Genomic DNA, 13,485 nt, shown 5'->3' with positions numbered 1-13,485 from the left:
ACATCAAAAAGTAGACCACTGAGGATATTTGATGGTGCTAGAGGTTACAAACCTGTAGACCCTGAAGCCATGCTATAAAACCCCACTCTACTACTGCAACCACAGTAGTAGTTTCCTCCTCTCCTGGTGTATTTTTATGCAACCTTAATGTCTGGATGATCCCAGCGTTAGAAAGATTCTTGATGTTGGTGTCTGTTAAGAATATCTCTGACTGAGGGTCCAGTCAGAAACAGGAAAAGCAACATCTGAATTTCTCAATCATTTCGTAACCAAATCTGAAAGTCTTTCATGGGACAGGTAAGAGTCATTTCTGCCATCTACTGGGTAATACCACTAAATGCTCATATTCAATGCTATATTTCAAATACTGGGAGCATAGTATCTTCTCAAAAAAAAACAAAACTTGAAAAGACTCCTCTTTATTTTACCTATGAATAACATACATTTTCAATAATCTGAATTTCATAAATGAGGAGTAGCGGTCTATCTTGCCTAAAAAAAGCCAAACAAAACAATTGTGGTATCTAAATCTGTAATCAGAAGTTATAAATTTAAGATAGGAATCATTTAGTGTAATTGTTCAGCTTGTCATGCACAAGACATCAGACTGGATGATCACTGTGGCCCCTTCCAGCATTAGACTAAGTGAATCTCTGAGTAAATTATTGAAAAATGGTAGAGAAGTTATTTTAGGAGTTGATATCAGCTGTTTGTCATCACTGTCAACTGGTGTGATGCCCAAGCTTTTCTTGGTGCCATAGATGTGCAGTAACTGCCACTGAGAGTTTGTGATGATGGTTGCATAAGCTGTGAGCTGGAATGGCCTTTTACTTTCTGTATCATCTTCCTGCCTTCCTTTCTTTTTACCACATCCCATTCTTTTTACCACATCTGCATACGAAGCAGTTGCTTGGCTTTGTTATTGGAAAAGCCCTGAGGAACTATTCGCATCTCCCTCAGTCAACTCTCTCCTGGGCTGCATGATATAGTGCCAACCTGCAGCCAGTGCTCCTCCAGAAATACCTGGGGGATGATTGCAAAACTGGGGAGACTGCCTGCTCTGCTGAGGGAGGGAGGAGGGCTGGGGGAACCTGTGCGGTGCAGCAAACTTTTAGCTAAAGGAACTAAGCCTTCATATCATAGAATCATAAATCACAGAATAGTTGAAGGGACCTTAAAAGATCTTCTAGTTCCAACCCCCCTGCCATGGGCAGGGAAATCTGCCATTAGACCAGGTTGCTCAATGCCCCATTCAGTCTGGGCTTAAATACTTCCAGGAATATGGTGTCCACAACTTCTCTGGGCAACTTGTTCCAGTGTCTCACACCCTCACAGTGAAGAATATTTTTCTAATGTCTAATCTAAATATTCCCATCAGTTTAAAGCCATTCACCCTTGTCCTATCCATACATGTCCTTGTAAAAAGTCCCTCTCCAAATTTCTAGAAGGCACCCTTTGGGTACTCTAAGGCTAGTACGAGGTCTCCCTTGGAGCCTTCTCTTATCCAGCCAGAACAAGCCCAATTCTCTCAGCCTGTCTTTGTAGGAGAGGTGCTCCAGCCCTCTGATCATCTTTGTGGCCCTCTGAATCTGTTCCAACAGGTGACATCCTTCATATATTGGGGGTCCCAGAGCTGAACAGACTAGTCCAGGTGGAGCAGAGGGGGAGAATGGCTGGTCAGGCTCCTTTTAATGTAGCCCAGCATACAGCTGGTTTTCTGGGATGCAAGTGCACACTGCTGAATCATGTTGAGCTTTTTGTCAACCAACACCCCTCTGTCCTCCTAATTGTCCTGCTCTCAATCCAGTGTCCTTGCAGCCTGTAGCTGTGCTTGTATACAGGACCTCTGGATTTAAAGCAGGATACCTCATTTTAGCCCTGTTATTTCATGTGCTTGTTATTTGCTAACTTCTCAGTGTATGCATAAGATCCCTGTCTTTTCATATGCTTGACTGTTATTTACTAACTTCTCAGTGTATGAATAAGTCCAGAGGATCAAAATGTTAAAATTCAGAAATGTAGAATATAGAAGCCAGACAAAGCTTGTAGTATCCCATAACATAGCAAGTCTTTGTCTGATATCATTTAGCTAATAACACTGGATGTCTCTTGAGTGTTTCTATAAACAGCAAATGATTTATCTTTAAAAATTAATAATTCACTAAATAATGCATGTACACTAGCCTGAGTTATGGTGCTAATGTGTTATGATAATGTGAAAGTAAATGGAAAGCCATTTATGTAATGATATTATAACTTATTTGCATTTCCTCTGGAGTTCTTTTAGTACCTTCAATATTTGTGGAGACCACTTTAATTTTTGCTTTCATTCTTTAATGTATGCTGTGGTAGCATTGAATCAATTTAAGCTTAGCACTTTGGTGCCATTTTACATTATTTAAGTAGCATCAGGAGGAATAATACAATTTATATATAAGCACATGTATAATGTATGATGTAATACACTTTTATATCATATTTGTGTAGTTATATGTGTATTATGAATATGTTTCTATATATTTAATATTTACAATTTGATATATCCAGATAACTTCAGCCATGACATTGCAGATCTGGTCCAAAGCTCATTAATCATGCAGTACAATGATTTGTCCTTAGTGGAAAGAAATTAGAAAAGCATAGCATTAAGGGAAAAATATCTTGTTATTATTATCAAATTGTAAAACAGCCATTCATTTCCTCTTTTTTCTATGAGAAATCCCCTGGTTTACTGTATTCACTAAATCTAGGTTTTCAGCATTTGTTTAACGTTTCAAGCAGTATGAAGTTGGAGGGAAATAGAGATTTCAGATTCAGATCTTTAATCTTTCTCATAGGGGTGTGGGTTCATTCCAGGTTGTTTCAGTTGACATGTTCCTTATGCTGTTAAAGCTATATACTAATATAACTTGCTTTATTTATTTATTTATTTATTTACTTGCTTATTTACTAATTTAACAAGAGTATTATATGCAACAAGTGTTGTTAACAACTCCCCCCAGCTAAGACAGTGCAGAATAAGTGTTACAAATATCAATTCTCAGTATCTTTAATTCACATACATGGAATACATACAGCATATACATGTACAGATAAAATAATTAATCCAAAATGTTCTCAGATAGTTCTGAGAATGATAATTTTGAATTTCTTAAATATTCATCAAATCTCAGATATGGTTCTTTGCCTTAACTTCCTTGCATTTCTGGTGGGGTGTACCTTCCCTTCTGCTCTTCACACTTACAGATGTATAAGCATATGAGATAGTAAGAACATTAATTTTTACCTATTTTGAGCTTTTGACCAGTCTAGTGCATAACACTGACAGAGATTGTATGAGAATATATAAAAGAAATAAGATTCAGACTGTGACCCTGTACACTGCCATCTTTGGACTGACCCAGGCACAAGGCAACAATGCAGTGATGGGTATGCAGGAACCATGCCAAGCTCACATTTAAGCCCTGGGTAAAGTGCTATTTAGGACAGGTAAAGGTGTCACAATATAACCACCTTATGAGTCTGTTTTTAAAAGTTATTTTGTACCCATGCTCTCTCTTGGTCCCACAATAAATGTTAGTGTAGTACTTCAAAGTGCCAACTAATTAACTGACTTCTCTTTGTCTTTCTGTATGGCTGTTTTGTGCTGTTTCTCCACCCTGGATATTATATGGGAAAATATATTTATGGATGACAATGGATCCTCTAATTCATCATACATCATAACCACATCTGAATAGTACATGGGGAAAAGCATGAGGAGCACAGATTTCCTCTAACGCTCAGTTTTTCTGAAGTACATAAGTCTGCAAGTGCTCGTAAAACAACCAGAAAAACAAAAGATAAACCATCTGAGAAGACAGAAAAAGATAAGTCCAATAAAGAAAGAGGATCAGGTTTACTGCCTGTTTCTCCATCTGAATCTCAGGTGAGAACAAAACCAAAAATAGTATTTGTTGAATATGCCATCATTGTATCAAAATCAGTATTACTAGCACTTCTAGCGTATCCCCTTTCATTTCTCTATGCCCTGTTCTGCCACCTTTTTAGCTTTGTACCTGAGATTGAATTACACATGTAAAAGACATGCATCCTGTGTTTAGAGATGTAATTGCACATTTTTTTGTTTATGTATAAAGCAGCTATCAATTGTTCTTTTTGTTGACCTAATTTCAGTCTCTGCTGAAGGTTTATTGAATTCCATGAATTCACTATCTTCATGTTCCATTTGTCCCCCACCGTAGAGGTTTTCAGGGGTTCCCAGGGAGATGAAATAGGTATTTCAACTGTAGTCAGTTCCCATCTCATATGTTACAGTTGCCGTTAGCTTGCAGATATAAAGTGTTAGAAAAATTGTTACCTGCTTACAAATTCTCACCTGTGGTGGGATAACCCCAGTGTTCTGTGCTTGACTGAAAGGCTACTGCCAGGCTGTATGCCTTAAAAGGAATAATTGACTTTATGGATTGCAAACAGATTAATGGAAGACAAAGGAGAAACTGACAGCTCCTCATTTAATGGTATTGCTTTTGCTAGGAATTTTGCTGCCTGATGGCAGGTAGTTCAAGAGGAGGGCATCTCCAAAGAGTTTTTCATGAGAAATCTCTACTGAATTGTTTTGTTGACTAAACCTACTGTTCAGCAAACTTCCCACTGATTCACACCCACACATAATTATATAGAGCTCCAGAACAGTGCCTTGACCCTTCTTTCTGAGCAATCTGAGTGACTGCAGTTGAGATTGTTGGCTATAGAAATACAATGCAGATTCAGGCTGTGTCAGATTTCAGCTTCAGTTATGAGATATACTAGGGGTTCTGGGATGTTGGTTCTTGGGATTTCTTCAGGCTGCCACTAAAACAGATGCAAGTTTAGAGATGGGACTGCTTACAAATAAAGAAGATGCTCACCTTTAGTCTCAAATAAAAGCTAAACTCCTGTCTTTACTTCTAAATCTTAGGCTTAAATCTTCTGCAGATGATAGTTTCCAGAAATATGTGCAGCACAATATCTTGTTCATTAGCAGAATAGTCCCTTAGATTTCAGGCACTGCTTGTACCCCACCGTTTTGGAGAAGCTATCTGTTAAGGTGATTTAGAGTTTGAGAAGTGACTGGGAAAAATCATGATGCCTCATAAGACAGAGTGAGATGTATTTCTACACAAAAAGCCTAGTTAAGTATATTAAGACTTCTAGTAAAAAGCTTATGGAAGGAAAAATGGAAAGGCAGGAAAAAAGGAAAAAGGATGGGAAGATAAGATGAGAAAATCACTGCAAAATATCTTGTTTAGACAGAGTGTTCAGAAGAACTGGAAGTGTGGAGCATGCTGCATGAGAGCCAGGGAAGCATGTAAAGAAAATACCTCAAATTGCATCTAGACATTGCCAAGTAATCTTTCTTCAGCAGCCACTGATTGTGTAGTCATGCATGTCAAAGTCTACCAATGAAAATGTGTATCACTTGGGAAAATTACCAGGATACGGAAACATACCTTCATCCTACATAGTGGTGTTAGATGTATACTAATGGATACATTATGTTTATGATACCTCACTTTCAGCAAGCTGCTTCAAACAAACCACACTGGACTTTACGTCTAGTTAGTGAACAGAAAGAGGCAGACTTTCTGGAGGTGAAGAAAGACACAGAGAAAGCAGATGAGATCAAAGCTATGAAACAAGCATGGGAGTCTGCAGAGCCAGGAAGAGCTATCAAGGTAATATCAGAGTGCAGTCTTTGTAGTGATGTTTCTTCACAAGTTCCAGGAGCTGCTGTGGTGGTAGAGCAGTTGCCACAACAGAGACCTGACTTCATATGGCTGTCCAAACCACTCTGTGGAAGACAGGAAATTTTATACAGCTTAAAGAACCAAAAGTGATTCTGTGCATGAATTCTATGCAGGAATCCAGACCATCTACTTTAGTCTTCTGTAGATTACTGAGACTTTAGATTCTACCTTATAAAACAAAGTTTATCCATAGAAAGCCCACTACCTTTAGGCAATTGCGAAGTTGCTACTTTTGAAGTGTTTAATGTTTAGCATGAACAGATTCTACTGAGACATAACACTGTTGCAAATATACCAAAAAGATTTCTCTTGAAGAACACTTGGCCATATCATCAGTCAAACTGTCCCTGCAGCCAGGATTCCCAAATTCATTCTGGGTTACAGATTACCCACGAGTTTGTACATGCTGCTCTGTATGAACTCACCATTTTGGAGAAGCAATACTAATTCGGGAGCTCCTAGGAGAAAATTATATTTCCCTAAGAAGGTTCAATTGGTGGATGTTTTCTGACCATGCATTCAGTTTTTCAGGTTTTTTGGGGGGTTTTGTTTGGTTAGGGTTTTTTTGAGGGGTGATTTATTTGGTTGTTGGGTGGGTTTTTTTGTTGTTGTTGCATTTTGGTTTGGTTGGGGTTTTCTTGGGGGGGGGGGGGGGAATAGTTTGTTGGGGTTTTTTATTAAATCCAAAAAATATTTTAAACTGCCCAAAGGTCAGTGTTTTTTCAGTATTCCACTGTATGATGATCTTCAGTATAAGTAAAGTATTCAGCTTCTCAGAACTAATTCAATGAGAACTGTAACATCATTTCTGATTCCAGCCCCAGGCAGAGTTGCATACTACATTCTGGTGTTAGGTCTATTATTGACAGCATCAGTGCCTCATTTGGGATGTGTACTAAATATAGCCAGCACGCATGAAGCATTCAAAGTGTACTCCCTACTTTTCATTTTACTGAAGTACCATCTCACAATGCTTTACTTAGGGGGTCTCATTCACATACGCATTACACACTTGATAGAAATTAAGGATGAACTTTAAGTACTGATGCTAATTTACTTCTCCTTTACACAAGACATTAAAACTAAACAAGGTTCCAAAATGTTACTAGAAAAATTGGATGTTTAATGTTGACAGGTTATTATTTCAGAAAAAAAAATCTGTTGGAGATGTGGCTTGAATATGTCTCTGACATGAAATGTGGTCCTCTTATGTATATGTTTTTTCACCCCAGCGGTTCACTAATAGTATTTTTGTTGTCAGAAGTGGTATTTTCATAGATCAATGAAATATACTCACCAGTAATCTGAAGTAGCATCATAACTCTAATGCAATGGATTTGAAGATTTACTGTCTTATTGACCAATTACAGATTTCTACTTTTAAAATTCTTTAGAATTTGAAGTATTCAGTAGAAGTTTTCTTATCTGGATTAAAACTTTGTTCTCTAGGCTTTTCAGGAACGCATGCGGTTTATTAATAAGTTTCCTGTGGGATCTTCAGAGGAGGCCACAGATGGGACTGAGACTGCCAGTATAACACCAAGTTCAGGAGAAAGAGGTAAGGGTACAACTTTCTGTCTTTGATTCATCATGTTCATCATGTCTAGCTCCTTTGAAAAGACTTCTGCATTAAATACTGATAGTAAATGGATAGAACAGCCCCAATAAAAGGTGTCCAAATGCATAATGGCATGCTTAATCAATTATCTTTTTCATCCTCTTTGTTTTAATTGTTGCATTGTGACACAGATACAGCTTCACAATTCTTGGAGGCTGCTAAGTTATCCTTAAGCAAACTTTGTCCATTCCTTCTGTACTAGAATTCTAACCCTAAAATAACCTGCAATTTTGGGAAGTTCACTGGAAAATACCTACTTCCTCAACTCCAAGTTTTAACCAGAGGTAATTAGTGTAGAAATATTAAAAAATAGTTTTGGAGCTGAAATAGCATGTCAGTAAGACACTAGTACTTCTAATGGGTGTATTCATTGTTAGTGCTCATGGAAACTCTTTATGGACAGTGTTTGGAAGTGAGGTGTCAAAATGTGCATACTGAGTAGCATCAGTTTCCTGGCAGCTTCCCTATGTGTTGCCTAATTTTATTTAATGGTTAGAACTTCTATGCAGTCTTTTTTTATATTCTGTGGCAATTACTGGACTCTGATGAAAATCCACACTGGGTGCAAAGCTGCTTGTTGTTTCTGTTCTTCTGAGAATAATGCAGAGAGCAAGTCATCACAAAAAGGAAAGTATAGTACCCTGTCTGATTGTGACAATATCTGGTTATGGCTCCAGTACATGGAACTAGAACCTATGACCAGTACATAATTTGTTCAGATTGATATTACTGTGATTAATATTAATACTGTGATTAATATTCTTAAGATTAATATTACTGTGAGGGTGGTGAGGCACTGGAATGGGTTACCCAAGGAAGTTGTGAATGGTCCATCCCTGGCAGTGTTCAAGACCAGGTTGGATGAAGCCTTGGGTGACATGGTTTAGTGTGAGGTGTCCCTGCCCAAGGCAGAGGGATTAGAACTAGAGAATCTTAAGGTCCTTTGCAATCCTAACTATTCCATGATTTTTATGATATTTTGTTAGGTAAGTAATCAGTCTAGAAATGTTTCAGAACTTAAAGTAGAACTAATCCTCACCTTACGCCTTAGACAAACACATCATTTGTTACTTCTTGCGTTCCAAAGGAACTTTAAAAAGTACCATTTCCTCTAAGTTAATGGGTAAGGACTTCAGTCATAGACAGTAAATATACAGACAGTAAATTTTTTTAATGCTCAAAAACCCGTTTTTCCTATTTTTTGTGAGAAAATTGCAGCAATATTTTTCAATGTTTCAATTACTACTGTAAGTAGTATAATAAGAGAGTTCTTAAGGAAACAAACTACTGCAGTCATCATTAAATCTCATCACATTTCACAAGCATTTTCAGCACATCCACATGAACGGAAAGGAGGAAGCATTGGAATAATCACAGTACTGCATCATGCTTAATACCAGATGTGTCATCTTACTGTGAGAATGCTACATTAAAGCATAACATGGCTGCTGTCCATGTGGTTAAAGAAATTCTAAGACTTCGGAATGACAATTTTAGGTTGTCATGGGACCTTTTTTCTTTAGACTGGTATTTCCTAAGATAAATCTCTGCCAAAAGGGAATATAATTTTTTTAAGCTACAGCTAGAGCTGAACAATCAGATTTGTGTGTGTGTGTTTTGGTTCTTTGGTGGTTTGGTTTTGTTTGGGTTTTTTTTTGAATAAAAGAATTCCTTGCTTATTAGAAGTTGTTCTTATATTCTTTAGACACATGAAATTGATCGTTCTTGCTTAGGTTTACACACCTTCTTGAGTACTGTGGATTTAGCTAAAATATATATACTAATTTCATGCTAGCATATGCAGGTTTTTTGCAGCATCCTTGATTCTATCATGACTGTTCAAAGTAGAAAGGCAGAAATACTATATCATCTCCAACCCATATTCTCATGTAATAATGCATTTTGCTGAGCCAAAAGAATTAATTTTAGATGGAGCCTCCTATCATAACTGAATAACTAGTTTAATCTGTTTAATGTGTTCTGTTGTAGATTATGTTACCACAGGAACGCAAGCATCACAGGCTGGTACTGACTCAAGCTTACAAATGCAGCAAAACAAATGGGAGCCTATAGACCTTAGTCCTTACATGAGGTAAACTGCAGCAGGAACAATTAACTCCCAGTGAAATACTAAAATGAAAGACTGACTAAAGATTTTCATACATAGGCATTACTAAACAGAATATATTTTATGCACGTGTATCCTGTCTGTAATTGGATGCAGTATAATATAGTTGACAAATGAAGTTCAGTTAATAATAATAGCTAATACCTGAAATAATTATATTAATTATATTCTTTATTTAAAAAACTATTATTTATTACTTGTGTTGATGTAAACTTGCCTAGCTCATAAACATGCATCTGTATGTTTGCTGTGCTGTAGTTAGAACCAGTTCATGCTTAAGTTCATTTGTATTCAATGTGGCATTTATGCAGCTCACTGATTTTCAAAAGACCTTAGAACATGATGAAAAATCTCCAAATTTAATTTTAAACTGAATAGGAAAGTGGTGTTATATTGAAGTGAATAACATTAAAACAGTAGAAAATGAGGCAAAATATTTCCATAGGCTTGAGTCTTCTTAGCATTTCATTTGTCTTAACTCCTTGACTTTTACACTAGTCATTTAAGTCAAACTATAAAAATATATTATTCACTTAGCTGCCATTATGCCACGGCAAAAAAAAAAATCAAAATACATTTGTCTCAATGCTGAATTTTAATATCAGAATCTTCTGGGAATATATTTCTTGCAAATTAAAAATAAGGGTCACACGTGGGAGTTTTTCATATGCTCAAACATGAGCATGATTTTACAAATATTTTTAAAGTAGGCATTCAAGTACAAGACCTGGCCTCAGAGTGTACTTGCTCATCAGTGTTATATATATAAGCAGAGAAAGTGTGACTCCTTAACCATGTCTAACCATATGCTGGTGACATTGCAGTATATAAACTAGATATATGCATATAGGTGTTAAGCAAAATATACACCACCCAAACCTGTATTTGAAATGAGACAAATATCTTTGCACTTCCTTCAGAAAAACAATGTCAGAGCCTGTGCTAAGAAATGAGTATATCATTCAACAGCAAGAGATACGTAAAGCAGAAAAAATCAAGCGTTTTAAGGAACTTCGAGAAGTGGTTTTGGAACAAAGAAAACAAGAAAAAAACGAAAGAGCTCTGCTGAAGAAAAATATACTTGAAATGTATGAGAATCTGCAGGTAGGTTTTCAAGATTAATCTCCAGTAACTATTACTGTGACATCCACCACTAATGTGAATATCTTGATGAACCATTCTCGAGATTTTTGTATTCAGTACCAATAATGAGAAACAATGAACATGCTTGAAATGTTGCTTGGACAAAGGTTAAAACTAAAGGTTCTAGGGGAAAAAAAAAAGTACTGTAAAATTTCCTTAATATGATATTCTTAGTACTTTCTTGATACAGCTCTTTGCAAAAACACTAAGAATATCACCATAAATGGAAAATTATAAATGGAAATAAATTAGGCATTTCACATATATGACCAGATGCAGATTAGATAAATCATCTTTGGTTTGGCTATTTTTTTGGTTATAGAATTTTATAAAACTTTTTGGAAAGTAATAAAGAACAAGTTAATTTACATAGGAGGCTGAGCTGATCCTAATGCATTTTACAGTCACTAATGCATTTTAAGTCAGAGAATGGGGTTTTCTTGGAATATGCATGATGCCAGCAAACAAAACTATGGAATAATTAACTAAAAAAAAGTGTTGATAAATAATAAATTTGGTAGCATTAGTATAGGATCCATTCCTAGGATTAACTCAGACAATGCATTGCACATGAAATCAGTACAAATATCTTAACAAAATCAGCTTTACCCTTGATTGTCGGCAGGAACAAAATGATTCTTGTACAGTGGTGATATAATGACCACCAGCAATCGGTTGGTGACTATTCAGAGCTCTTAAAACTGGGTAAGAGACAGTAAAAATAATTTTACATCAAACCATTGTAACTACAGAAGTCGCTCAAAAACGTATCCTTAACAAGTTCCCAGACAGTCTGGTTTATATTACTTAACTACAAGTCTGCAAGGAGCCATAGTTCTCTAACAGTGATTGATTGATCTCAGTAAGAATGCATATCCAGGTTTTCAGATGCTGCTATGATTTTGGGTGACTAACATATCACATATTAGAAGCACAAATTTTTATTGAGTAGTTACTAGTCTCCTTCTAGAAATTATGCCCGTTAAAGGTGTTTCACAGTATGAATTTAAAATGAGTTACTTGTGAATATGCATACTATGCTTATTAGCACTTGTATGGTTTTTTTCATCCTTAGACCACAGAGAACTCTATAAAGATACCCAGCTTTTCCCATTTTCCAGGGTGGAAATGTAAAAGGAAGAAGTTTTCAGAAGTATCCAAGTCCCACTTGCCCAAAGTCCCATTGACAGTCAATGTGATTTTGGCTCCTTTAGTCTCTTAAAAGACTGGAACTTCTTAGCCATTTAGGCATTTCTGAAAACAAGTTTTTAAGAGACGTGTTTAGAATAAAAAAGCAAGCCTGTAACTGAAGAGGAACTAGACCAGACAGGTACCTAATCTGTTGCCTATCCTCCTTTCACACAATTAGCTTATTATGCCAGCAATTTTTAAAAGATTTTTAATGAATTTTCTCTTCTTCATGTTGAAAAGACTGACATACAGCAGTGTCACTGTGACAAATCAATAGAAATACACATGAAAATAAGAGGAGATACGTACTCCCTGTACTTACAGAGTTCCAAAGAGAAACACAACAGGAAGAATGCAGTTGTTAGTGAGGAAACCAAGATTCATGTACTTGGGGGGTGTTGCTTTTTGTTTTTGGCTAGGCATCCTTAGATGAAGGACGTGACAGAATTCGCAATATTCGGGAAGCATACCGCAATGAGCTGCTAGAGGCTAAGCGCAGAAAACAAGAAGAGCTGGAAGCTCAGGAAGCAGCCCTGCAAGCAGAGCAAGATGCAATCAAAAAAAAGCAGAAAAAAAATACAGGGAAAAAGAAGTAGTTGCTACTTAATTATATTAAATAATTTGGGAAAGAAAGTTTATATGCAAAGTTGAGAAATAACGTTATTTTCTAGTATTTTTGTCAACTGTATCACATTTTATCTCTTTGACTAGTGCTAGTGAAAAAATTGATTTAATATTATTCTTCTTGGCAAAGTGTTCAGTAATTTACTTCTCATAAATGTACTCACTACTATTAGAGTTTGTATGTTTTAATGGAATAAAATTTTGCAGCAAAAATTCATATTCCATTTGGATTCTTCTCCCAAAATCCATATTTCTCGTCTTTTTCTAGTCAAAACAGAACTACTCAAGAATTAATCAGAGTTGAAACAGTGAATGTAACCTATCAGTTTTGAAACCATTTAACTTGGCAGAAACATGAGCTCTTTAAGTGGATGACAGTTTATGAAGTTTGTAATAATTAAATAGTGGCATACTACATTTTTCATATGTGGGCATTGGAAGGCTTCCCAAAGCCTGGTTCTGTAGGCACTCACAAGCCTTTTGTGTACTATAATATTTTTCCCTTTTATCCTTCTCCTGAGTGTTTTTGAATCTCACAGTAGCTCTGCAGTGGCAAACTCATGGCACAACCTTCAAGGCTTGTTGAATACACCTTAAAACCCTATTACTCTTTGTTTATCTTTCCTAAGCTATTTTTAGCCATGGTGGCTTTGCTCAAAGGGATTACAATAGACCCTTGGCTCCTAAACCTTTGACTGGAATTTAAAAATGTTTCTTAAAGGTAGAACCAGTGTGTGAATGAAATTCTTGCTTCTCTAAGCATAGAATTCTTGTATATTTGGGGTATAGTAATCAAACACACAAAAATACATGCATTCATACTCACTAGCTGGCACTCTGTACTCGGAGACAATTGGCAAAACTCCTACAGTGACAAAAACTATCTCCAGACCAGGCAGTCACAAGCAGAAACTTGGGAAGTTAGACTGCTTACATATTGTATACATCCAGTATGTCCAGTATGTCCAAAAGCATTTCATTATCTAGGCAAC

At 36.4% G+C, this 13,485-nt stretch overlaps 1 protein-coding gene across 1 annotated transcript in view; it reads left to right on the top strand.

The window, feature by feature from the left end:
- ADGB (androglobin) overlaps window positions 1–12,637 on the top strand; it is a 102,144-nt gene extending 89,507 nt beyond the window's left edge. Inside the window, exons 30-35 of the mRNA XM_034060762.1 lie at window positions 3,741–3,928; window positions 5,562–5,717; window positions 7,239–7,347; window positions 9,397–9,499; window positions 10,456–10,639; window positions 12,289–12,637. Coding sequence (XP_033916653.1) covers window positions 3,741–3,928; window positions 5,562–5,717; window positions 7,239–7,347; window positions 9,397–9,499; window positions 10,456–10,639; window positions 12,289–12,465 — 917 coding nt within the window. The 3' untranslated portion in view covers window positions 12,466–12,637. The remainder of the gene's footprint in view (window positions 1–3,740; window positions 3,929–5,561; window positions 5,718–7,238; window positions 7,348–9,396; window positions 9,500–10,455; window positions 10,640–12,288) is intronic.
- The last annotated feature ends 848 nt before the right edge of the window (window positions 12,638–13,485 follow it).

Source organism: Melopsittacus undulatus, chromosome 3 (assembly GCF_012275295.1).
Source record: "Melopsittacus undulatus isolate bMelUnd1 chromosome 3, bMelUnd1.mat.Z, whole genome shotgun sequence".
NCBI lineage: Eukaryota > Metazoa > Chordata > Aves > Psittaciformes > Psittaculidae > Melopsittacus > Melopsittacus undulatus.
This window is presented reverse-complemented; position numbering and strand designations above follow the sequence as displayed.